The 27,172-nt window shown below is 52.5% G+C and overlaps 1 protein-coding gene across 1 annotated transcript in view; it reads left to right on the forward strand.

Moving 5' to 3' along the window:
- Positions 1–27,172, forward strand: part of SHANK3 (SH3 and multiple ankyrin repeat domains 3) — a 368,789-nt gene that overhangs the window by 141,891 nt on the left and 199,726 nt on the right. The window contains exons 11-12 of the mRNA XM_015420662.1: positions 16,680–16,818; positions 18,180–18,327. Coding sequence (XP_015276148.1) covers positions 16,680–16,818; positions 18,180–18,327 — 287 coding nt within the window. The remainder of the gene's footprint in view (positions 1–16,679; positions 16,819–18,179; positions 18,328–27,172) is intronic.

The following is a 27,172-nucleotide window of genomic DNA, read 5'->3' on the forward strand; positions in this document are numbered from 1 at the left end:
GCATGACTCCCCCGACCTTTCCAAGGGCCGGCTTGCCTGGGCTCCCCACAGCTGTGGGGCGCCTGGGCAAGCCAAGGGAAGGCATGGGGTGTGTGGCCTGATATGCTAATGAGCTGTGCTGTCAGGTGTGGTCTGATATGCTAATGAGTTTCTGCTGTTGGGTGTGGCCTGTTATGCTAATGAGTTCTTGGTGGGCTTTTCCTACAAAAAAAGTCCTGGATAGATAGATAGATGGGGGGGGGGGGATTGGATTGGATTGATACCCTGCCTTCCACTACCCAAAGGAGTCTCAGAGCGGCTTACAAACTCCTTTCCATTCCCCTTCCCCTCCGCACAACAGACAGACACCCTGGGAGGTCGGTGGGGCTGAGAGAGCTCTGACAGAAACTGCCCTTTTTCCAGGACAGCTCTTGTCAGGACTACGGCTTGCCCGAGGCCATCCAGCCAGGAGCAAGTGGAGGAGTGGGAAATCAAACCCGGCTCGCCCAGATTAGAATCTGCGCACTTAACCACAACACCAACCACTATATAGAGTGCTAAGGTTGCCAACCTCCAGGTGGGGCCTGGAGATCTCCTGGAATTAGAGCTGGTCTCCAGGCAGCAGACCTCAGTTCCCTTGGGGGGAGTGGCAGCTTCGTCAGGGACCCCCTCTGGCACTGTGCCCTGCTGAGGTCTCCATGCCCCCGCCCCACCCTGACCGCCCCAGGCTCCACCATCTCCAGGAATTCCCTAGACTGGAGTTCATGCTGCAGCCATACTCTCATGCCCTCCCTGCTAAAGAGAAGGTCTTCGCCTTAAACTGTCTGACTGTTACCTTTTCATGAATCCATTTGAAGAAAGAAGGTGTATTTTTCCCCCCATTCCAGAAATGTTTTGTTATTTTGGCAAAATAAAGCAAATATACGAATAGTTCTGGCAGGTGGCGTCTGCCGGAGGGGGGCACTTTCTAGACTGCCGCTGCTGGATTGTTGAGTGAGATCCAGACGCCTCCCCTCCTAGCGGCACTTTTGTCTCGGTGAGACGGCAGTTTCTCGGGTAAAGTGCCCCCTTTTCTTCCCTGCCTGTCTGTCCATTGCTCTTCTGGGTGCCGCAGTGAGTCACAGCGCTGGCGTTATTGTCGCGAGATCCAAGCCAGGGCCAACGTAGCACTGGGGGAGATATTCAGGGTGTCGTTTTGTTTTAAGTCGTCTGAAGAGACCCAGCGATGCAAAGTTCTACCTGCAATTCATCAGCAGAACGGATTATCGATAAGAGGCTGAAGTGCCTGAAGTCTGAAATTCCACACCACCTCTTTCCGAAACACAAGCTCTGGCCCAGCCACCATCTGTGGAGCTGTGGCAGGGTGTGTCCTGCCCAGGGCTGGGCCCTGGGGCTTCAGGACCACGCGGGTGTGCGGTCATGAGAACACAAGAGAAACCAAAGTTGGATCAGGCCAGTGGGCCATCCAGTCCAACACTCTGTGTCACACAGTGGCCAAAAATACCAGGGGGCATCAGAAGGTCCACCAGTGGGGCCAGAACTCCAAAAGCCCTCCCAACTGTCACCCCCCCCCAAGCACCAAGAATACAGAGCGTCACTGCCCCAGACCGAGAGTTCCTATCTATACCTTGTGGCTATAGCCACTGATGGACCTTTGCTCCATATGTTTATCTAATCCCCTCTTGAAGCTGTCCATACTTGTAGCTGCCGCCACCTCCTGTGGCAATGAATTCCATGTGTTAATCACTCTTTGGGTGAAGACGTATTTCCTTTTATCCGTTCTAACCCGACCGCTCAGCAATTTCATGCAGTGCCCACGAGTTCTTGTATTGTGAGAAAGGGAGAAAAGTACCTCTTTCTCTACCTGCTCTATCCCAGGCATAATCTTATAAACCTCGATCATGTCACCCCTCAGCCGTCGTTTCTCCAAGCTAAAGAGTCCCAAGCGCTTTAACCTTTCTTCATAGGGAAAGTGTCCCAGTCCTTTCATCATTCTAGTTGCCCTTTTCTGCACTTTTTCCAATGCTATAATATTTGTTTTGAGGTGTGGTGACCAGAACTGTACACAGTACTCCAAATGTGGTTGCACCAGGGTCTCTGGGAGGCCTAGCTGCTGGTTATGGATAAGCAGCCCCGCTAGTGTCTGGTCTGGGCAATTATGGACCCCCCCCCCTTGATCAGGCACAGGGAGGGCATCAAAAGCCTGCCCAACAGAGGGGAGGGAGCCCACCTCTTCCCAGGGGAGGAGGAGCATCTTCCAGAATCGTGTTGTGTTGGTTTGTATACCCCCAGCCCAGACTTTCCTATAAGATTAAATAACTTCACGTCAAAGCTTACTCTTCTTGCAAAGCAAAACATGCACGTGCAGAACTCGTGAAATGGTGCAGTCTTAAAAATGGAACCACCTTGATGCAGCAAAACTGCGGGAGAGCTGGGTGCCTTTGTGTATGTTTGTGTGTGTGTGTGCTTGTACGTGTACAGAAACCTCCAGAACCCTTAACGGAACTTAGCCGTTGAGGAAAATGGGGAGTGGCAAATGTAGAGGGAACAGGATGGAAGGCTAGTAGGCGGATGGGTGTTTTGGGAAAATCTGCTACTCCATGTTGGGAAACCGGAGTTGAAAATGCAGATCTGCCTTCAGATTTCACACGTGTCCCGGTGGGTGGGTTGGTGGTTAGGTGCAGCAGGAGTCCGGGTGGGAGGGCACTGGTGCCCCTGGAAGGGCCCCCTGGACGCAGCTGTTGTGGGAAAAGCCAGAGAGCCACGCCCACACCCCCCCCATCCCCAGCCAGCCCCTCCAGGGGAGGAGGCTGCAGTTGGCGCCCCGATGAGGAGTGTTTGTGGTGCCAAAACAAGTTGGGCGTGTGTCCGGTGGAACCTGAGATTTTTAGGCAAAAGACGGTTGGTGTGAAATGCTGCTGCTGTGTGCTCTTGGTTTCTGAGGCTGTAAACTAAATCCATGGGCCATCTCTCGTGGCATCAGACAGGTGTTCTTTGGAAGCAGTGCCAGGCATGAGGGGCAACAGAGAAGAAGGGCCAGAGGACTCTGAGGCCCAGGGGATCGGTGGTGGAAGAGCTGGTGGATGGGGGTCGGGGGTCGGGGGGGTCCACATTCAGAGGCAGAGGCAGAGGGGGCCCAGGAATTCTTAGAAGGTGAGCAGCAGGAGGAGGCTGTGTCAGATCCAGGAGGGGAAGGAAGGGGGAGCCGGCTCGGGATTGCAGGACGAGAATCATGGGGCCAGAAAAGAAGTGCTTTGGGCAGGGGAGTGCTGGAGAGGAGGAGGAGGAGATTGGATTTATCCCCCTGGCCCTTCACTACCCAAGGGAACCTCAGAGCGGCTGACAAACTCCTTTCCCTTCTCCTCCCCACACAACAGGCACCCCCTGTGAGGTAAGTGGGGCTGAGAGAGCTCTTTCGAGGACTGCCCTTGAGAGAACAGCCCTTATCAGAGCTACGGCTTGCCCAAGGTCATCCAGCCAGGTGCAAGTGAAGGAGTGGGGGAATCAAACCCGGCTCTCCCAGATTAGAGTCCGTGCACTGAACCACGACACCAAACTGGCTCTCAACACACAAAACTACCCCAAGGAGTCTCAAAGTGTCCCGCAGTCACCTTCCCTTCCTCTCCCCCAACAGGCACCTTATGAGGCAGGTGGGGTTGAGAAAGTTTGGAGAGAACTGGGACTGGCCCAAGGTCACCCAGCTAGCTGCACGTGAAGGAGGAGGAGTGGGGAAGCAAGCCTGCTCCTCCGGATTAGAATCTGCCGGGCTCTTATTATAACAGGAGCACCTCGAACTGTCTGACCTCTGAAGAAGGCCCCCAATAGGGTAGAAATACATTAGGTCACCGGTCTTGGCCCTGGTGTCAGGCTTCTTGCACTTGGTAACGAGGCTTCCATTGAAGAAGAAGAAGAGAAGAGATTGGATTTATACCCCATGGCCCTTCACTACCCAAGGGAGTCTCAGAGCAGCTTACAAACTCCTTCCCCTTCCCCTCCCTGTGAGGTAGGTGGGGCTGCTGAGAGAGCTCTGACAGAAACGGCTCTTTTTCAAGGACAGCTCTTGTCAGAACTATGGCTTGCCCAAGGTCATCCAGCTGGGTGCAAGTGGAGGAGTGGGGGAATCAAACCCGGTTCTCCCAGATCAGATCCCAGAGACAGATCACTCAACCACTATACCAAACTGGCTTGGACCCTTATTTGTTTTTAACGGCCCTTCTAATAAACACATTTATTTTTGTATATTATAAGCGTGCACTAGGTTTTGAATACTGGCCCTTTGTCAGACTTCCTTCTTTCCCTTGTGGTTCTTGATTGCAGTTTTTGAGTCAGGTTTGTTTCCCCTTCCCTGTGTCTTACTAGGGCTCTTAACCACCACGCCACACTGGGGAGCCCACAGCAGAGTGGGGAGTCAGCTGCAGTGGGCCAGCCTGTGCCCCCCCCCCACAGCTGCTTGGCCTCAGGGCCCTGTCCTTGGAACAAAGGATCTAAAAGCAGACTTCCTCCCTCTGACCTTATGCATCACTCCCCCCCCCCTTTTGCAGCTCTGGAGTCCTTTGCCCAGCGGCACTTGTGCCCCCACCCACGCACCAGTGTGCCCCCACCAGTGGGTCACCTTTGGTATTTCCTCCCCATGGCTTGCCCCAAACATTCCCTTGCTCCAGTTAGCTCTGCCCTGCAGCCTGGGCACCACAGGTCTGTTATCGAGGGGCCAGCCCTGTCCCCCCCTGCTAATTAGCTGGTATGCCCACAGGCTTGATAGCTCAGGGGTGGTAGTGGAGGGATGATGGGGATTCTCCTGCTTCCGTTCCGGCTCCCCCTTCCTCCTCCTCCTCCTCCTCTAGTGGAGTGTGGCACTTGGCCTTAATTGGCTCTAATTAGTAGAGGGCTGCCTTGTGTTTCCATTGCTGCCAAGGAGGGGATCTGAGAGACAGAAAGTTTCCAAATAAACGGTGAATGTTAAAGACCATTTAGGGGCTGGCAGGAAATGAGGCAACGAGGGCCATTAATTGGGGGATGGGGGGAGGAAGGAAGGGCTGGCCGGTGACAGAGGTCAGGCTCTGCTCAGGTGGTGTCTCCTGAAATGTCTCTGACTGGGCAGCCCGACTCACCAGGCCAGGCACGGCTGGCCTGCCGCACGGAGCCCATCTCAGGGTCTGCTCAAGACCGAAGGCTCTCTCTCGGCAGGCTCCCGGCCGCCAGGCCTTCCTCTGAGAGGGGTCACTGCCACCAATCTGTGGAGTCTCGTGAGCAAAAATTCTGCTTTGTGAGCTGCCGGCATTAAAGTGGCTATTAGCCACAAGGTACAGATAGGGGCTCTGGGGCAAGTGATGCTCTGTCTTCTTGGTGCTTGGGGGGGGTCAACAGTGGGAGGGCTTCTAATGTCCTGGCCCCACTGGTGGACCTCCTGATGGCACTGGTATTTCTGGCCACTGTGTGACACAGAGTGTTGGACTGGATGGGCCACTGGCCTGATCCAACATTGGCTTCTCTTATGTTCTTATGTCTGGGGCAAGTGATGCTCTGTCTTCTTGGTGCTTGGGGGGGGGTCAACAGTGGGAGGGGCTTCTGGTGTCTTGGCCCCACTGCTGGACCTCCTGATGGCACCTGGTATTTCTGGCCACTGTGTGACACAGGGTGTTGGACTGGATAGGCCTTTGGCCTGATCCAGCATTGGCTTCTCTTATGTTCTTATGTTCTTATGGTGAGCGAGCCGTTTGGCTGCTGCATCAATTATTTATTTATTTTATTTTATTTATGCCCCGCCCTCCCCACGGAAGCAGGCTCAGGGCGGCTTACAAAGGATAAACATAAGAACAATGATAAGATAAAATAAAACCGTCTAAAAACAATCCGGAACATAAAGCGCTACCTTAGTTTGCTCTTAGTTTGCTCTTAGTTTGCTCTTAGTTTGCTGGAGCCCTCCTTCCTGAGCTAGGACAAAAACCTGTGAGCTGGAGGCTAAAAAACTGTGAGCTAGCTCACACTAATCCAGCTTAGAGGGAACACTGGTCACCACATACCCCACAGGAGGGAGGCCCTTCTCAGGTATGACTCCTTGCCTTTGGAACTCCCCCCCCCCGCCCCCGCGGCTGTCAGCACTAAACGTCTTGGGTTGTTTGAAGTGTCAGGCAGAGGCTGTTCGGTTCCTCTAGTGGTCTGCCAGAGTCGGAAGGTGCTCTGCTACTGCACTGAAAGCTTGCATTTTACCCTCTGCTGACCATTTTAGTGCTCTCATTTTTAGATTCTCTAGAGAGTTCTTGCTCAGTCTGGACATAGGTCTGTATGGTGCTGCCACCAGTTTTGGTTTTGGTGTACTAGCAAGTGGGGAATCTGCAGGGACCCCTGGGGGGCATATCATTCTCCCCCCCCCCGCATCTCTTCTCTCACTATTCCCTGTTTTACATCCCTGGCAGCCCCCATGGCCTCTCCCCTTTCCCTGCTTCCTTCTCTCCTTCCCACCCACCAGCCAGCCTGTCTCTATCTGCTCCCCTGTTTTCAGCTTCCTGCCTTCCCTACCTCTGACCGTCTGGCTGGGCTGTGTGATCACCAGCGCAGGGCTGCAGTTTGGTTGGGACCAGTTATGGGGTGGCAGTTGCCATGTTAGGCTGGATTAAGGTGTGCAGTGGCCACAGCTGACGGGCTGAGTTGTGTGGGAACTGACTTGCTGGTAGGGATTGCTGGGCCTGTTTCCCAGGGAGTCCTCCTCCTCTAGGGGACATGGGGCAGGGGTGGGGTGGGGATCTTTTCCAGGGCAATTTCGGCTTCCCGGCCCCTACTGCTCCCCCTGACGGTGGTTTTGCTTTATAGAGACTGAGGCTTAGAAGCAATATTGTTGTGGTTGCCTAGCAATACCTGCAGCCACTAAGAGTTCGTGGGCATTTCCTCCCAAAGCTATACGCTTTACATAAGAGACGCAAATGTTGGATCAGGCCAAAGGCCCATCCAGTCCAACACTCTGTATCACACAGTGGCCAGAAATACCAGGGGCCATCAGGAGGTCCACCAGTGGGGCCAGGACACTAGAAGCCCCCTCCCACTGTTGACCCCCCCCAAGCACCAAGAAGACAGAGCATCACTTGCCCCAGAGTCCCTATCTATACCTTGTGGCTAATAGCCACTGATGGACCTCTGCTCCATATGCTTATCTAATTCCCTTTTGAAGCCGTCCATGGTTGTAGCCACCACCACTTCCTGTGGCAGTGAATTCCAAGTGTTAATTACTCTTTGGGTGAAGAAGTGCTTCCTTTTATCTGTTCTAACCCGACCGCTCAGCAATTTCATGGAGTGCTCACGAGTTCTTGTATTGTGAGAAAGGGAGAAAAGTACCTCTTTCTCAATCTGCTCTTTCCTATGCATAATCTTATAAACCTCAATCATGTCACGCCTCAGTCGTCATTTCTCCAAGCTAAAGAGCCCTAAGCGCTTTAACCTTTCCTCATAGGGAAAGTGTTCCAACCCTTTTATCATTCGAGTTGCCCTTTTCTGCACTTTTTCCAAAGCTATAATATCTTTTTTAAGGTGTGGTGTACAGAAATTTAAGGCTATTTCTGTTATTTTGGGAACATAAGAGAAGCCAATGTTGGATCAGGCCAGTGGCCCATCCAGTCCAACACTCTGTGTCACACGGTGGCCAAAAACACCAGGTTGCATCAGGAGGTCCAGCAGTGGGGCCAGGACACTAGGAGCCCTCATACCGTGCCCTCCCCCAAGCACCAAGAATACAGAGCATCCCTTGCCCCAGACATAAGAACGTAAGAGAAGCCAATGCTGGATCAGGCCAATGGCCCATCCAGTCCAACACTCTGTGTCACACGGTGACCAAAAACACCAGGTGCCATCAGGAGGTCCAGCAGTGGGGCCAGGACGGCAGAAGACCTCCCACTGTTGCCCCCCCCCCAAGCACCAAGATTATAGAGAACATAAGAACATAAGAGAAGCCAATGTTGGATCAGGCCAGTGGCCCATCCAGTCCAACATTCTGTCACACAGTGGCCAAAAACACCAGGTGCCATCAGGAGATCCAGCAGTGGGGCCAGGACACTAGGAACCCTCATACTGTGCCTTCCCCCAAGCACCAAGAATACAGAGCATCCTTTGCCCCAGACATAAGAACGTAAGAGAAGCCAATGCTGGATCAGGCCAATGGCCCATCTAGTCCAACACTCTGTGTCACACGGTGGCCAAAAACACCAGGTGCCATCAGGAGGTCCAGCAGTGGGGCCAGGACACTAGAACCCTCCCACTGTTGCCCCCCCCAGGCACCCAGAATACAGAGCATCCCTTGCCCCACACAGTAGAACATAAGAGAAGCCGATGTTGGATCAGGCCAATGTCCCATTCGGTCCAACACTCTGTGTCACACAGTGGCCAAAATTACCAGGTGCCATCAGGAGGTCCAGCAGTGGGGCCAGGACACTAGAAGCCCTCCCACTGTTGCCCCCCCCAAACACCAAGAATACAGAGCATCACTTCCCTCATTCTGAGAGTTCCTATGTATACCTTGTGGCTAATTCTGCTCCATATGCTTGCAGAGGAGGACAGTGAAGATGGTGAGGGGTCCGGAGACTAGGTCCTATGAGGAAGGGTTGGAAGGAGCTGGGCATGTTTAGCCTGGAGGGCAGACTGAGAAGGGATATGTTAACCATCTTTAAGTACTTGAAGGGCTGTGTTCTGTTGCCCTAGAAGGTCGGACCAGAACCAACGGGTTGAAATTAAATCAGAAGAGTTTTTGGCTAAATATTAGGAAGAACTTTCTGACAGTTAGAGTGGTTCCTCAGTGGACTGGGCTAAATAACATAAGAACATAAGAGAAGCCAATGTTGGATCAGGCCAAAGGCCCATCCAGTCCAACACTCTGTGTCACACAGTGGCCCAAAACACCAGGTGCCATCAGGAGGTCCACCAGTGGAGGTCCACCTCGGGAGCTGCTGGGCTCTCCTTCTTTGGAGATTTTCAAACAGAGGCTAGATGGCCATCTGATGGCAATGCGGATTCTGAGAACTTGGGCAGATCACGAGAGGGAGGGCAGGAAGGGTTGTATCAATGCTTAGTTCTTGTGGCCCTCTCTTAAATGCCCAGGGAAATGCTGATCGCACTTTGGGGTCAGGAAGCAATTTTTCTCCAGGCCAGTCCGGCTGGGGATCCCAGAGGGTTTTTTGTCACGTTCTGGGCATGCGACAGCAGTAACCGGGGGTGTGGAGGGGGGCAGGTATTTGAGAATTCCCTGCATTGTGCAGGGGGTTGGACTAGATGACCCTGGCGGCCCCTTCCAACTCTATGATTCTCTAATTCTACTTTTGTAAGCTATCCTAAGAAGTTTGTTTAAGAAGGGGATGAAGAAATCAATTAAAAAACGAATAAAGGATGAATAAATACACAACACAACGTTTTCTATCAGTAAATGTCAGAATGCGAAGTGTTTAAGCCAGCTTAATCCTATCAACCTCTCTTGAGGACAAAGTCGCCCCCAGGTGCCTTTTGTGGGCGCTGCTGCCTGAGTCGTTCTGGGGTCCTGACCACGTGGGGCTTCGGCGGCTCACTCAGGCATCGGAATACGCTGTTTTGCTCTGCATCTGCTCAGCACACCCAGTCCATCCAGTGCAGGAGAGGTGCCTCTCTCAGTTGTATACCCTGATACCAACCTGACCCACTTCATTCCGCCTGGGCCATCTAATCAGAAGGTGGGCAACACACCACCACACACACACACTTTGATCTGGCCTGACCTGCCTACTTCTGCTCCCTTCCTTCCAATGTGGTGGAACTGACCTGAGCATGAAAAGGAAAAAAATGACCAGGCTCCCGCTGACTGGTTATTTCCCCCCTGCAGCCCTACAGAGGGATTGAAATGGCCGTTCGGTCACTGCCTGTGACATTGGAAGAGGAGAAGAACATAACATATAAACATAAGATACGCCATTGTTGGATCAGGCCAAAGGCCCATCCAGTCCAACACTCTGTGCCACACAGTGGCCAGAAATACCAGGAGCCATCAGGAGGTCCACCAGTGGGGCCAGGACATTAGAAGCCCCTCCCACTGTTGCCCCCCTCCAAGCACCAAGAAGACAGAGCATCACTTGCCCCAGAGTCCCTATCTGTACCTTGTGGCTAATAGCCACTGATGGACCTCTGTTGGGGTATTTTATATAATTCAGCAGAGTTAAAAACAGCTTAGTGATGCCAGAGTTCAATAATCAGACCCAGAGTCCATGTGTGTCTAAAAATATAAAAGTTTACTACAATTCTACCATAGGGAAGGGTAACTGGGAATAAAATAACAGACAGCTATATTTGCTACATCCTCTCTCTAGACTAGAAGAACTGTAATGGCACCTCTCACATGCTTCTTCTCCAAAACGAACAAAGAGGGGAAGAGGGGCCATAAAATGCAAAGACACTAACTCTTTGCTCCCAATCAAACTCTCAGAACAGGGATGCTTTTTCGCGGGCTTGCAGATCTAAGCTAACATTGGCTAACACAAAGGCAGGTGATTTCCTGTGACAACAGAACAGACATTTAACCCCATACACACACACTGAGTGTTTTCAACATGCAAATACCCAACACCCCTTCTCATGTTAAAACATGAAAGTCAGACAAATATAAACATTCACGAAGAGTCTCAAAACGTTGCTTGTCAAGCGGCTTCGTCAGGACGTCAGCAATCATCTGGTCAGTAGAACAGTATCTCAGTTCAATCAATTTGTGGTCTTGCAACTCTTTCACGTAGTGACACTTGAGTGCAATAGTCTTGTTTCTAGATTTGGTGCCTTCTCCTTTGCAGATAGCAATACAGGCTTGATTGTCCTCAAAAAGAATTATTGGCTTTGGTTCATCTATGCCGAAGTCCTTCAATAGATGTATGATCCAGTAAAGTTCATAGCTTGCAGTTTGCGCTGACACACATTCAGCTTCTCCAGTAGACATGGCTACAATGCTTTGCTTTTGACTAGTCCAAGTAATTAAACTGTCTCCATAGTAGAACAAGTATCCACTTGTAGATTTTCCATCAGGTGAGGCTTTGTCCCAGTTGGCATCCATGTATCCAGTCAGTCTGGGTTCAACACAGGTTGAAATCTTAAGTTTGTAATCCAAAGTTCCTTTCAAGTATCTTGCAACAACCTCTGCTCCATATGCCTATCTAATTCCCTTTTGAAGCCGTCCATGCTTGTAGCCGCCACCACTTCCTATGGCAGTGAATTCCATGTGTGACTCACTCTTTGGGTGAAGAAGTACTTCCTTTTATCCGTTCTAACCCGACCGCTCAGCGGGTTAGAAGGATTTGGGTCAGGGAGCAATCCCTGTTCAGAGCAACTAAAGAGACATTATGGGGCTGGGATGGAAGTGGTCAGGCCTGATGCCTGCAAGGCTGACGGATGTCCAACATCCAGAGGAGGCAGGAAGGCTGATGTGACTCCATAGGCCTAAAAGGAGATCAGATCGATTCATGGAGGATAAGTCTCTCAATGGCTACTAGCCATGGCGACTGAGGGGAACCTCCACATCCAGAGGCACTAATCTTCTGAATCCCAGAGGCAGGAGGCAACCTCAGGGGAAGGCCTCAGTCGCCACGCCCTGTTGTTTGCCCTCCAGAGGAACTGGTTGGTCCACTGCGTGAGGCAGGATGCAGGACTAGATGGACCCTCACTGGTCTGACCCAGCAGGGCTCTTCTTCTCAGGGAAAGGCCTCAGCCTCTCTGCCCTGTTGTTGGCCCTCCAGAGGAACTGGCTGGCCCCTGTGTGAGATGGGATGCTGGACTAGATGGACCCTCCCTGGTCTGACCCAGCAGGGCTCTTCTGATGTTCTTATGAAGGCCTCAGCCTCTCTGCCCTGTTGCTGGCCTTCCAGAGGAACTGGCTGGCCACTGGGTGAGGCAGGATGCTGGACTAGATGGACCCCCACTGGTCTGACCCAGCAGGGCTCTTCTGATGTTCTTATGAAGGCCTCAGCCTCTCTGCCCTGTTGGTTGCCCTCCGGAGGAACTGGTTGGCCTCTCTGTGACACGGGATGCTGGACCAGGTGGACCACTTTGTCTGATCCAGTAAGGCTTTTCTTATGCCTTGAAAAGGTGACAGTCAGTAGTTGTGAACCAACATTTTTGATGCTTTCTCTGCCATTAACCTGCAGCCGACCTTCACTCTCTCCCCAGGGTAGTTAAGTTCACTCACTAGGCTCACTCAATGTCTTCAACTCCTCCTCTGCTTCCGGCTACCCCCAGCTTTGCCATACCACCCACCACCGCATTAAGGGTTCAGCCCAGTAACTGCACCCGACCCTGCTGGTTAAGTTCCAGCCCTCCTGGCCTTCAGCCCCGGACCTAGGGTGCACCCTCACCCCAGACGGCAACCACAAAAGCCACCCACCCCCAACCTGCCGTACGTGTGTCTGGCCACACTCGTCCCACTGGTGTGGCTCACACAGGTGGGGTGTTACCCTTATCCCCCTGTGTGGCCCTTCCCTCCCAGGTGTGGGCCCCTGCATCCAGGTGGGGTGACTCCTATCATAAGAACATAAGAGAAGCCAGTGTCGGGTCAGGCCAAAGGCCCATCCAGCCCAACACTCTGTGTCACACAGTGGCCAGAAATACCAGGTGCCATCAGGAGGTCCAGCAGTGGGGCCAGGACATTAGAAGCCCTCCCACTGTTGCCCCCCCCAAGCCCCAAGAAGACAGAGCATCCCTTGCCCCAGAGTCCCTATCTATACCTTGTGGCTCATAGACACTGATGGACCTTGGCTCCATATGCTTATCTAATTCCCTTTTGAAGCTGTCCATGCTTGTAGCCACCACCACCATCTGTGGCAGTGAATTCCAAGTGTTAATCATCATATGTTAATCACTTCCTTTTATCCATTCTAACCCGACTGCTCGGCAATTTCATGGAGTGCCCACGAGTTCTTGTATTGTGAGAAAGGGAGAAAAAAACTTCTTTCTCCACCTGCTCTGTCCCATGCATAATCTTATAAACCTCAATCATGTCACCCCTCGGTCATTGTTTCTCAAAGCAAAGATCTCCAAGCGCCTTAACCTTTCTTCATAGGGAAAGTGTTCCAACCCTTTTATCAATCTAGTTGCCCTTTCTGCACTTTTTCCAATGCTATAATATCCTTCTTGAGGTGTGGTGAACAGAACTGTATGTGGTACTCCAAATGAGGTCACACCATTGATTTATACAGGGGCATTATGATACTGGCTGATCTGTTTTCAAGACCCTTCCTAATAATCCCCAGCATAGCATTGGCCTTCTTTATTGCAGTCACACACTGTCTCGACCTTTTCAGTGAGTTATCTACTATGACTCCAAGATCTCTCTCTTGATCAGTCTCTGCCAGTTCAGACCCCATCAACGTGTATTTATATTTACGATTTTTGACCCCAATGTGCATCACTTTGCACTTTGCCACACTGAACCCCATTTGCCACGTTGACGCCCACTCGCCCATCCTCAACAGATCCCTTTGGAGTGCCCTCCCCAGGTGTCACAGTTACAATGTGAAAAACCCATTCCCACCCTGGGGGAAGGATTGGTGGATGGGAGGAGATGGAAAAGGCCCCCACTCACTGGTTATACAGAGGCTGCAGGAAGTCTGGGGTGTTCCTGGACCTCCTTCTGTGGGCATGACTGCCAGTTCTTTGAGAAAACGCTGCTAGGAAATCCTCACAAGCGCCTTTCACACAAGCGCCAGTTTGGTGTCGTGGTTAAGTGCGCGGACTCCAATCTGGGAGAACCGGGTTTGATTCCCCACTCCTCCTCCACTTGCACCTGGCTGGATGACCTTGGGCAAGCCACAGTTCTGGTAAGAGCTGTCCTTGAAAAAGAGCAGTTTCTGTCAAGAGCTCTCTCAGCCCCACCTGCCTCACAGGGCGTCTGTTGTGGGGAGGGGAAGGGAAAGGAGTTTGTCAGCCGCTCTGAGACTCCAAGTGAAGGGCAAAGGGGTATAAATCCAATCTCTTCTTCTTCTTCTTCTTCTTCCAACCGGAGAGAAGCCCCAAGTGGCCCTTATGGGACCTGCCCTTTTGGAACAGCTCCCTTTGCAACGGACCGACCGGCTTCCCTCTTCCGCATAGCCTTTTTGATCAAGGAGGCTAGAAGGGGAAAGGAGCTCCCTCAGAGGGCAGAAGGTTTTAATACCGCCAAGGCAAAGATTGCAGGCAGGCGCATGACCAGAGAGCAGATACCTAGGGAGGCAAAGGAAAGCTCTTTAAGGAGCTGCGGACCGCTGCCCACGCAAGACAAGCCGACGCCAGCCAGCATCCGGCAGCAGGAATACAAACATATCATGGTGGTGGTGGGGGGAGGGGATTCCCTCCAGCTATGACGGGGTCGGACCCACACAGCCAACACTGGGGCCGGGAGGGGTGTGTGTGTGTGTTCCTGGGCTGAATATAACCCCGGCAGTCTTGCAAAGCTTTGCTTAGCTGTCCGTCCCAATGGACATTTGTGTGTTTGTTTAAAGATTAAAGCAGAGAGGAGGAGGAGGAGGTGCAGAGACAGAGGGCTTACCTTTTGTGGCAACACCAGAGCACAGTTCAGTCGCACTGCTCCAGGGTGGAAAGTACTCCGCCGAGTTCAGACTGGCCGCTTCCCCCGATATACGCGTGTTTCAGAAACGCTCCACAACCGGATTTAATGGGCCGTTCACACAGTCCCATCTGTCAGGCGTTCCCCACCCGTACTCAACCCATCTTGTAACGTTTAAAAGATACCTGGTGAAAATGGTAGCAAACCCTGGACAGCACAGTTATCCCGCACCAACAGAGTGTGAACGCCCAAAGCTGGCGGGCCAACAGTGTGAATGCTCCCTTGCGCCTCCTCCCGGTATGCCCCCGCATCAGTCACTACAGTGTGAACGGGGAAACCCGGAACAGTTTCTTCCGGCTCTTTTTTGCCAGGACGCCCTCCTGCTTCAAGCTGCCAGCCTGAACCCAGCACTCCTGTGTGCACTGCATCATTCACTGCTACGAGGTGTGGCCGAGGGTCACTGACTCTGATGGCTTTAAACAAGATTTGGACCGATTCTTGGGGAAGACCCTTACCGATGGTCACTAACAAAGAGAGCCAGTTTGGTGTAGTGGTTAAGTGTGCGGACTCTAATCTGGGAGAACCGGGTTTGATTCCCCACTCCTCCACTCGCAGCTGCTGATGTGACCTTGGGTCAGTCACAAGTGTTCTCAGAGCTATCCTTGAAAGAGCAGTTTTCGAAAGAGCACTCTCAGCCCCACCTACCTCGCAGGGTGTCTGTTGCGGGGAGGGGAAGGGAAAGGAGACTGTAAACTGCTCTGAGACTCCGAGTGAAGGGCCAGGGGGTATACAACCAATCTCTTCTTCTTCTTGAGAGCCAGTTTGGTGTCGTGGTTAAGTGCGCAGACTCTAATCTGGGGAAACCGGGTTTGATTCCCCCACTCCTCCACTCGCAGCTGCTGATGTGACCTTGGGTCAGTCACAAGTGTTCTCAGAGCTATCCTTGAAAGAGCAGTTCTCGAAAGAGCACTCTCAGCCCCACCTACCTCGCAGGGTGTCTGTTGTGGGGAGGGGAAGGGAAAGGAGACTGTAAGCCGCTCTGAGACTCTGAGTGAAGGGCGGGGGTATACATCCAATCTCTTCTTCTTCTTGAGAGCCAGTTTGGTGTCGTGGTTAAGTGCGCAGACTCTAATCTGGGGGAACCGGGTTTGATTCCCCACTCCTCCACTTGCACCTGGCTGGATGACCTTGGGCAAGCCGTAGCTCTGATAAGAGCTGTCCTTGAAAAAGAGCAGTTTCTGTCAGAGTTCTCTCAGCCCCACCCACCTCACAGGGTGTCTGTTGTGGGGAGGGGAAGGGAAAGCAGTTTGTAAGCCGCTCTGAGACTCCAAGTGAAGGGCGGGGTATAAATCCAATCTCTTCTTCTTCTTCTTCTAACAACGATGGCTAAATAGAACCTCCGTATTCTGAAGCGCTGTCCCTGTAAATACCAGTCAGTGGGGGTTTAACGGCAAGTAAGGGGCCGCGGTGGCTCAGAGGTTAAGACACTGAGCTGCAGACTGGCAGAGAGTCGTTCGGCAGTTTGAGACCTGAGTGCCGCGGGACGGAGTGAGCTCCCGTCTCTGGCCGCAGCTCCTGCCAACCTAGCAGTTCAAAAGCAAAGAAACTGCAAGTAGATGAATAGGTACCACTTTGGTGGGAAGGCAACAGCATTCCGTGCACCTCAGCGTTTAGTCATGCTGGCCACATGACCACGGAGAAGTCTTCGGACAGCGCTGGCTCTTCGGCTTGGAAACGGAAATGAGCACCGCAACCCTAGAGTCAGATTCCACTGGCTTTCGAGCAAGGGGAACCTTTACCTTTAAGGGCTGGCCAGCCATGGTGGGATGCTGACTAGGTGGACCCTACTGGGTTGTCTCCAGCTGGACTCTTTTCACCAAAACGTCTCACAACAAGGTTGTCGAGCTCCATTTCTACTTTAGGCATTTATTTGTACTTCATTTGTACCCGCTGGGGACCCAAAACAGCTTCTCCGCTCCTCCTTTTTATCCTCACAGCAACCCTGTGAGGTCGGTGAGGCAGAGAGTACGTGACTAGCCCAAGATCACCCAGCAAGCTTGCGTGGCAGAGTGCGGATCCGAACCTGGTTCTCCCAGATCCAAGACTGACACTGCACCATGCTGGCTGGCTGTACTCCTCTGCGTATAAACGCTCTCTGGCCAGGTGCCTCCACCCGCAGGCACGCTGAGAATGGGAGCAGCTTGGCAGAGAGGCTGTGCTGTTTCTTCAGCAGCAGCTGCCCTCCTTCTGCCGTGCCCCCCAAATCGGCAGACATGCATGTGACCCTCGTTTGCCAGAGCACCACAGTGTTGCTGGAAGTGGGTGCCCCTGAACAGAAGCCAGGCTCAGCAGGTGCCACCCCACTGCCCACTCCCCACATGGCAAGGTGGGGGCATGGGTTAGCCTCGAGGCGGAGCCCACTGGGCTGGTAGGCAGGGTCTGCCCTTTGGCCATTGGGTTGCCAACCCACAGGTGGTAGTAACTGGAGATCTCCCAGAATTACCACTGGTCTCCGCATTCAGAAGCACGAAACCTCTGCATCCCAGAGAAGAGACTGGAGCAGATTTTAAAAGGGATCAGTGTGGAAGCATCTAAAGGACATGTTCTCTGATAGGTAAACTAGAGGACTGTGGATGACTCTAGGATAGCGAGGTGGCGAGGGCACTGGTTGGAGAACCGCACTCAAAGAGTAGTTATCAGTGGCATTTCATCTGAAGGGAGAGAGGTAACCAGTGGGGTGCCACAGGGCTTGGTTCTGGGCCCCGTACTTTTCAGTACTTTTATCAGTGACCTGGATGAGGTGGTTGGAGGGGCTATTCATTAAATTTGCACCAAATTGGGAGGAGCGGCAAACACACCAGAAGACAAGAGATAGAATTCGACAAGATCTAAACACACTGGAAAGGTGAGCAGATGTGAACAAGGTGCAATTCAGCAAGGATAAGTGCTGAGTTCTTCATCTGGGTAACAAAAGCTAGGAACATGCATACTGGATGTGGGGGGACTCTCTTCTGGGCAGCAGTGTGTGTCAAAAAGATCTTGGGTACAGGTGGATCATAAGTTAAATATGAGCAGCCAGTGTCATGCAGCAACAAAAAAGGCTAATGCAATCTTGGGTTGTATCAACCGAGGCATAACATGCAAATCACAAGATGTCATGGTCTGGCTGTACACTGGATTGGTTAAGCCTCCCCTGAAGTACTGTGTGTAGTTCTGGAGGTCTCACTTCAAAAAGGATGTGGGCAGAATGGAGCTGGTGCAGAAGAGGGTGAGGAGGACGATTGGGGGCCTGGAGACCAAGAAGCCCTGTGGGGGAAGGCAGAGGGACCTCTTGGGAATATTTAGTCTGCTGGAGAAGAGGAGGCTGAGAGGGGGCTCTCTTGAAGTCTTTGAAGGGCTGTCATTTAGAGGCGGGTAGGGGGGCTGTTCCTGTTGGCAGCAGAGGACAGAGAGGCCCAGACCTTCCCCTGTTAAGAACATCAGAAGAGCCCAGCTGGGTCAGACCAGTGAGGGTCTACCTACTCCAGCATCCCACCTCACACAGTGGCCAACTAGTTCTCCTGTCCCCTGACTGGAGATGCTGTGGGAGATGATCAAACTGAGGCATGCCAAGCCAGGGCTGTGCCAGGGACTGAGGAGTCCTTCCTGAGCTCATGAATCCTCCGTCTACCGATTCCAGCTCATGGCCCGCCATCTCTGGGCACCGGCTCCCCAGAGAAAGGCCTTCTCCAGTGCCGGCTGCTACCAGAGATCCTTCTTAAGCAAGAGCCACACAATAAAGGTGTGGAGCGTGGAAGCAGTCGGGGCCGTGCGAGTGGAGAGGCCTGGTATCTTTGGGGGGCTCTAGACGTGAGTGACTGGCTGTCCTCGGGCACAATTGTTCTGCGCTGAGAGTTCACACCTTGGACCTCACCCATCAGGGCATCTGGTGCACACCGCATGGCACGGCAGCTCAGAAAAGCGTGGTATCAGGGAGGGGTCTTCCCCACGGGGAGAGGGTCTGTTGCAGGCTGTGCGAGTGGAACCGTTGAGGGCCATATGGGAAAGACGCCGTGAGTCAGAGCCTTGCAGCGGAAGGGCATCTCCTGCCGCCTGCCAGAGTGCCCTCTGCGAGCCAGTCTCCGGAAGACCTCGCCTGGCACTCTGGAAATCTTGCCCTTTACTGAGGAGCCCTGGCTAACTGTGCATCATTACACTTCCTCAGTAATTGAAGGGCTGTCGTTTAGTGTAGTGGTGTAGCCCTAAAGCATCCCTGATTTGTGTCGTGGTTAAGTGCGCGGACTCTCATCTGGGAGCACTGGGTTTGATTCCCCACTCCTCCACTTGCACCTGGCTGGATGACCTTGGGCAAGCCACAGTTCTGATAAGAGCTGTTCTTGGAAAAGAGCATTTTCTGTCAGAGCTCTCTCAGCCCCACCGACCTCACAGGGTGTCTGTTGTGGGGAGGGGAAGGGAAAGGAGTCTGTAACAACAAATGATTGCCCAACTTCTGCTTGAACACCTCCAAGGAGGGAGACCCACAACATCCCTGTGCAACTGATTCCACCACTGGACCACCCTTATTGTTAAAAAGACTTTCCTAATATCCCACCGATATCTCCCCACCCACAAATTAAACACGTTAGGATGGGTCCTGTCCTCCACTAAGAGAAGAAGAGAAGAGATTGGATTTCTACCCCGCCCTTCACTACCCAAAGGCGTCTCAGAGCGGCTCACAAACTCCTTTCCCTTCCCCTCCCCACAACAGACACCCCGTGAGGTGGGTGGGGCTGAGGGAGCTCTGACGGAAACGGCTCTTTTTCAAGGACAGCTCTCCTCAGAACTATGGCTTGCCCAAGGTCATCCAGCCAGGTGGAAGTGGAGCAGTGGGGAATCAAACCCGGCTCTCCCAGATTCGAGTCCACGTACTCAACCACGACACCAATCTGGGATGCTTTAGGGATGCTCCTAACCGGGATAGCCCAGGCTAGCCTGATCTCGTCAGATCTTGGAAGCTAAGCGGGTTCTTCTTCTTCTTCTTCTTCTTCTTCTTCTTCTTCTTCTTCTTCTTCTTCTTCTTCTTCTTCTTCTTCTTCTTCTTCTTCCCCCTCCACCAGCTTTCAAGAGTAGAGTTGTGCAGGCTTCCTGGAAGGGGGGGAGGCTGGCACCCCTCCTGTGGCACCAGCCAGGCTCCTTACTACGGGGGTCTCTGGGGATCCCGCCTGCCACCTGGGCTCATTTTGTTTTGCTGGCTGCTTTTAAGCCTCCCTCCCGGAGGCCTGAGGAAGTGAAAATCGCTCCAATTTATCACTTGGAGAGAGCGGGAGGGAGTCCGGAGGAGAAGGGGCACAAGGCGCGCCAACCAGTGTTCCCTCGGAGCTGAGTGAGTGTGAGCCAGCTCACAGTTTTTTAGCCTCCGGCTCACGCACTTTTGCCTTCGCTTAGGAAGGAGGGGCTCCAGAGCAAACTAATCCATGCAGCAGCCAGATCGCTCGCTCACAACCTTAATGCCGGTAGCTCACAAAGTGGAATTTTTGCTCACGAGACCCCACGGCTTAGCGGGAGCATTGGCTCCGACCCCTCTTGCAGGGGAAGACTTGAGAATGGTTCTGTCTTTGTAAGCACCCTCATCTCCCACCTCTCCTACATGGGAAGTGGCTAATCAAGTATCACAACAACAGTGTCAGCACACCATAAAACACAGAAAAGACCTGGCTGTGAAACACAACAGACTCCACGGAGCCATGGCAAAAGGCCCTTGAGAGCCAAAGGCGGGGAAAGAGCTCGGCAGACCTCCTTGGGGAGGCCCATCCAGGGAAGCGGGGCCACCGCTGAAAAACGCCTGCGCCGGGTCGGCGGGACTCAGGCCGGCGGGACTCGGGCCGGTTGGGTGGACGGCCGTGTTCCCTCTAAGCTGAGTTCGTGTGAGCTAGCTCACAGTTTTTTAGCCTCCAGCTCACACGTTTTTGTCTTGGCTCAGGAAGGAGGGCTCCAGAGCAAACTAATTTATGTAGCAGCCAAATCGCTCACTCCCAACTTTAATACCAGTAGCTCACTAAGTAGAATTTTTGCTCACAAGCAGGGGTCATTTCCTGCAGGAGTGCACAGGAGTGGAGCTCCGGCAGTAAAGAGCCCAGGGGGCAGGCACATGCAAGAAGCCCCACCCCCTGCTCCCAGCAGCCCTCAGTCAGAGCAAGAAGCAGCCAGGTAAGCTGCAGAGCCCCCCCCCCCGGTGGGTGTTGCCTTCTGACACACGTCCGGTGATGTCAGGGGGTGTGGCATACGCAAATAAGTTATGCTAATATGCTAATGAGCTCCTGCACCTCTTTTTCTACAAAATGACCCCTGCGTCACAAGACTCCACAGCTTAGAGGGAGCATTGGTGGACGGAACAGTCCCTGAAGCACAGCGGAAGAGAAGGAGTGGTGGTCGGTGCAGAGGATGCCAGTGGGTCTCAGACCCAGATGAAGACTGAGCCTTCTTGGTCCGGCCTCCACCCCAGGGCCAGTTCAGGGGGGGGGGTTTGTACCAGGACGTCCCTCTCAGGGACCAGCCCTCTTTGGCCGCCTCTCATTTGGGGAGAGGGGGTGGGAGCAACAGCACCTGCGTGGCTCCTGCCTTCCCCCAGCCGGTGACTCTCTCCCTTGGCTTTTCGCAATTGCCGTCCTGACTGCATAACTTTGCAGCGCGGCTCAGCTGACTCCACGCCAAGCCCTCGCCTCGTGCGGCCATCTGTTTCCTTTCGCACACCGAGCTGTCCTCCCCTCCCCCTGCCAGAACGGGCAGCTTTGCCATTCCTGTGCCCCCCCCCCACCGCTCGACATAGCCCTCGAGCTGTCCTCATTCCACCCCGCTTTTGAACAGGAGAGTCACTCAGCCGCAGGTCTTCTCATTCACCCACCGTGCGTCTAACTGGCCCCTTCAGCAGAGGGCGAGTGTCTGTTCTTGACAGTTATCCAGTGGCCTATTTTCCCCCACCTGCATTCATACCTACATCTTACTTCTGGTTTGCTGCACAAAACATCACACCTTCCAACCTTAGATGGTGGGGGAGCAACGCTCCCTCTAAGCCGTGGAGTCTTGTGAGCAAAAATTCTACTTTGTAAGCCACTGGCGCTAAAGTTGTAAGAGAGCGATTTGGCTGCTGCATAAATGAGTTTGCTCTGGAGTCATCCTTCCTGAGCTAAGACAAAAATGTGTGAGCTGGAGGCTAAAAGATGAGCTAGCTCACACTAACTCAGCTTAGAGGGGACAGTGGGGGGGGGAGTATACCTGACTTGCATCGAAGCAGCCTTCTCTGATATGTTGTGTTTCCAGGAATGACATGGCAATGAAAGTCCCTTTTCTTTGGCCTTTAGAAACATGAGAAGGACTTTCCTTAGCCTGAGTGGGTCTGGGGGTCCTTGCCCTCCTGCAATAAAGTAAGGAAAGAAATCACAGTGGAACTGTGTGTGTGATTTAACAGTGCAATTGACCCCGAAGTTATCCACAGAAGTAGAGTCAGAAAAGCAAAGCGGCCCCTGATATCCTATGTGAACGGTGCTTATGGATCTAGGCTCAGGCGTTTCTGCTGATTATGAACTTTCGGCCCCATACAGGAGCACTTGGATATCACTCGGTTCTTGTGCCCCGATTGTGTTGTTTCCCCTTTCTGTGGAGATCAGTTTTATTTGTATTTTTAAATCACTGTGTGCAAGAAAAATGTCCATAGAGAACAGGGGGAATCTCTGCAAAGTACTGTTTATAAGATTATGCATAAGATAGAGCAGGTAGAGAAAGAAGTACTTTTTTTCCTTTCTCACAATACCAGAACTCATAGGCACTCAATGAAATTGCTGAGCAGTTGGGTTAGAACAGATAAAAGGAAGTACTTCTTCACCCAAAGAGTGATGAACACATAGAATTCACTGCCACAGGAGGTGGTGGCGGCTACAAGCACGGACGGCTTCAAGAGGGAATTAGATAAGCATATGGAGCAGAGGTCCATCAGTGGCTATTAGCCACAAGGTATAGATAGGGGCTCTGGGGCAAGTGATGCTCTGTCTTCTTGGTGCTTGAGGGGGCGTCAACAGTGGGAGGGCTTCTAATGTCCTGGCCCCACTGGTGGACCTCCTGAGGGCACCTGGTCTTTTTGGCCACTGTGTGACACAGAGTGTTGGACTGGATGGGCCATTGGCCTGATCCAACTTTGGCTTCTCTTATGTTCTTATGTCTGGGGCAGTGATGCTCTGTATTCTTGGTGCTGGGGGGGTGACAGTGGGAGGGCTTCTAGTGTCCTGGCCCCACTGCTGGACCTCCTGATGGCACCTGGTATTTTTGGCCACTGTGTAACACAGAGTGTTGGACTGGATGGGCCATTGGCCTGATCTAACATTGGCTTCTGTTATGTTCTTACGTCTGGGGCAAGGGATGCTCTGCATTCTTGGTACTTGGGGGGGGGACAGTGGGAGGGCTTCTGGTGTCCTGGCCCCACTGGTATACCTCCTGATGGCCCCTGGTATTTCTGGCCACTGTGTGACACAGAGTGTTGGACTGGATGGGCCATTGGCCTGATCTAACATTGGCTTCTCTTATGTTCTTACGTCTGGGGCAAGGGATGCTCTGTATTCTTGGTGCTTGGGGGGGGTGACAGTTGGGAGGGCTTCTGGAGTTCTGGCCCCACTGCTGGACCTCCTGAGGGCACCTGGTATTTTTGGCCAATGTGTGACACAGAGTGTTGGCCTGGATGGGCCACTGGCCTGATCCAGCATTGGCTTCTCTTATGTTATGTTCTTATGCTGCCACCGAAGAGGCTAGGAATATGCATGGTTCTCTCTTCCCTTCTTTATGCTCGCAATGACCCTGTGAGGGAAGTTAGGCTGAGTGTGTGCGACTGGCCCTCCAAAGCAGTCGTTTCTGCCAGGGAGACATCTCTGTCGCCTGGAGGTCAGTAGTAGTTCTTCTGGGGTAGTTCCAGGTCCCACCTGGAGGCTGGCAACCCTTCGCCTACCCCACTGCTGCTCATGGGTGCCCCATCGCCCTGCCTCTGTGTCATGCTGCCCCATCCAGGACTCCGAAGTGAGGAGGAGGAGGAGCCCAGTTCTGCATCGGCACCCACCAGACTCCAAGGCAAAGCATTTCTCTCCTTTCCCACGGAGCCCTGGGATGCGATGGCAGGGGTGTGGGGTGTGTGTGGGGACGCTTATTGTCCCTCTCAAGAGATGGAGGACCAGGTCTGGCGCTGCCGTTTTGCCTCCCTATTGATTGGTAGTGGGGGACATGTTTCCCCCAGCCCTTTCCGGGGGGTTCTGAGCCAGAAGGGCATCCCATGTGTGCGGCGACAGGTGTGGAAGGCCGGCTTGCACCGGCTGGCCCACTCCTCAGTCTTCTGGGGAGAATATTTCTGCCTCGCAGTTCCCCCCCCTCCCCACTCTCGTCCTTCCCTTCTCCGTCCAGAGGTTTCTGTTGCCTGCCTTTGCTTCTGCTGCATATTGATCAGGTTTTCCTGTCAGCTGGCCCAGATGAATGAACGTGTCACGTTCTTGGTAGCGATGGAGCCGGAGATCACAATGGTCTGCTTCGCTATAAGAATCCGTCCGGCATTAATGCTTCTCCATCGTGGGTAGGATTCTCTGCATGCACGAAGGGCCCAGATTCAGCTCTTTTCCCTGCACATGCTCAGATGTTCCTCAGCGCTATGCTCAATGAAATGCTTGTTGATTGCAGTGACAGTCCCTGAACTCAGAAAGCAGGCAGGCTCCTTGCAAGTGTACCTTGTAGTGCATGAGCTGAGCAGTGTCCAAGGCTTGTCATTTGACAACCACATCGGCCTCTGTGTCAGTCATCCGTGTGTACCAAACAGAAATACAGTTTTAGTGAAAATGTGGACTCCTTATGCATCTGACATGAACATAAGACCATGAGAGAAACCAGTGTTGAATCAGGCCAGTGGCCCCTCCACTGTGTCACACAGTGGCCAAAAATACCAGGTGCCCTCAGGAGGTCCAGCAGTGGGGCCAGGACACTAGGAGCCCTCCCACTGTTGCCCCCCCCCCAGCACCAAGAAGACAGAGCATCCCTTGCCCCAGACATAAGAACAGAAGAGAAGCCCATGTTGGATCAGGCCAATGGCCCCTCCAGTCCAACACTCTGTCACACGGTGGCCAAAAATACCAGGTTCCGTCAGGAGGTCCAGCAGTGAGGCCAGGACACTAGAAGTCCCTCCCACTGTTGCCCCCCCAGCACCAAGAATACAGAGCATCCCTTGCCCCAGCCTGAGAGTTCCTATCTATACCTTGTGTCTAATAGCCACTGATGGACCTCTGCTCCATATGCTTATCTAATTCCCTCTTATAAGAACATAGGAGAAGCCAATGGCCCATCTAGTCCAACACTCTGTCACACAGTGGCCAAAAATACCAGGTGAAATCAGGAGGTCCAGCAGTGAGGCCAGGACACTAGAAGCCCCTGTTCTTAAGATTCCATCCAAATACTAGCCAAGATGGATTCTGCTTAACTTCTGAGATCTGATAAAATTGGGCTAGCCTGGGCTATCCAAGTCAGGGCATAAAGTGACAATACTCCCTCCCCCTTTCTGTAATAGGCTTGCCAACCTCCAGTCTGGGGCTGGAGATCTCCTGGAATTACAACTGATCTCCGGACTACATGGATGGCTGATTTAATTATTGTTGGGTGATAGTGAGATATTGAAAAAATGGTATTTAGCAGAGATTAAAATAGTCCAGCAGAGCCAGAGTAAAATAATTCAGACTGAGAGTCCATGTGTGATTAAAATATAAAGTTTTTACTAAATTCTAGCATGGGAAGCGTAACTTGGATGAAAATAACAAAAGAGCATAATCGTCTACATCCTTACACTACAAAGACAAAACTAGAAGAGAGATTATGGCTGCTCTTCTTCTTCTTCAGAACACCAAACAAAGATGGGAAGAGAAGCCATAAAATGGTAATACACCTTGACACTTTAGTCCCAATCAAATCCCTAGATCAGGGAGAAAATTCCCGGGCTTCCTACATCTAAAGAACATTGGTTACATGAGAAACATGTGACTTCCTGTGAGTAACATAAACAAACATTTAACCCCAGATATACTGAGTGTTTTCAACTTGTAATACCCAATAGCCAGCGATTTGACTACTGTGTAAATTAGTTTGCTCTGGAGCCATCCTTCCTGAGCAAAGACAAAAAACATGTGAGCCGGAGGCTAAAAAACTGTGAGCTAACTCACACTAACTCGGCTTAGAGGGAACACTGGTGCCCACGAGTTCTTGTATGGTGAGAAAGGGAGAAAAGTACTTCTTTCTCTACCTGCTCTATCCCATGCATGATCTTATAAACCTCGATCATGTCACCCCTCAGCCGTCGTTTCTCCAGAAAGAAAGGCAAGCTCCATGCTGGGGATTATTAAGAACGGGACTGAAAATAAAACTGCTGGGATCGTAATGCCTTGCGCAGAGCTACGGTGCGGCCCCGTTTGGAATACTTTGCACAGTTCTGGTCACGGTAGCCCAGAAGGGACATTGCAGAGCTGGAAGCAGTGCAGAAGAGGGCAACCGAAAAGATCAAGGGTCCCGGAGCAACTTTCCTGTGAGAAAAGGCTGAAGAGTCTGGGACTCTCTGTTGAGAAAATAGACCACTAAGGCGAGGGACACACATGACAGAGGCTTCCAAAATTATGCACGGGGTAGGGAGAGCGGACAAAGAGAACTTTTCTCCCTTCCCAAAGACTAGAACTCAGGGGCATTCAGTGAAGCTGATGGGTTCGGGACGGACAAAAAGAAATACTACCTTCCGCAGAGAATGATTAAAATGTGGAATTCGCTGCCGGAGGATGGAGTGATGCCCATGGGAAGAAGAAGAAGAAGAGAAGAGGAGGAGATTGGATTCATACCCCGCCCTTCACTACCCAAGGGAGTCTCAGAGCGGCTTACAAAGTCCTTTCCCTTCCCCTCCCCACAACAGACACCCTGTGAGGTAGGCGGGGCTGAGAGAGCTCTTGACAGAAACTGCTCTTTTTCAAGGACAGCTCTTACCAGAACTATGGCTTGCCCAAGGTCATCCAGCCAGGTGCGAGTGGAGGAGTGAGGAATCAAACCCGGTTCTCCCAGGTGAGAGTCCGCGCACTTAACCACTACACCAAACTGGCTACACCAAACTTATCCACTACACCAAACAACTCTAAAAGGGGATTAGATAGATTCGTGGAGGATAAGTCTATCAATGGTTACCAGCCATGGTGGCCGAAGGGGCCCTTTGGGGCAACTAGCTGCCACCAGTATGCCAGACGAGACGGACCACCGCTCTGATCCAGCAGGGCACTCCTGATGTTACAGAGGACAACTACCATGTGGTCACACCTCTATGTGTGCCGTACACAACTGTCAATATTATGAGCTGGGATGAGCTTTCTTCAGACACGCGCTGGGAGAGCTCATGAATACCTCGCCAGTTCCAAAGCAAGCCAACAGCAGTGCCTCTGCATTCATTCGCAGACACATCCGTCAGTGCTGCCGAAGTCTTTCTCTCCAAAATTGCTCTCAGCCAACATGCATTGGATTTAGTCATGTGTAGGAGGGGAGGGGGGAGCGGCTGATTTGCATCGTTTCGTCCGTTTCCAAGCAAGCCGCCCTCTTCTTTGCTGCCAGCTGCCACGTAACGTCCTCCAGAGGCGGGACCCCGTAGAGAAGTCCTGC

This window comes from Gekko japonicus, unplaced genomic scaffold (assembly GCF_001447785.1).
Source record: "Gekko japonicus isolate JY-2015 unplaced genomic scaffold, Gekko_japonicus_V1.1 scaffold1201, whole genome shotgun sequence".
Classification (NCBI taxonomy): domain Eukaryota; kingdom Metazoa; phylum Chordata; class Lepidosauria; order Squamata; family Gekkonidae; genus Gekko; species Gekko japonicus.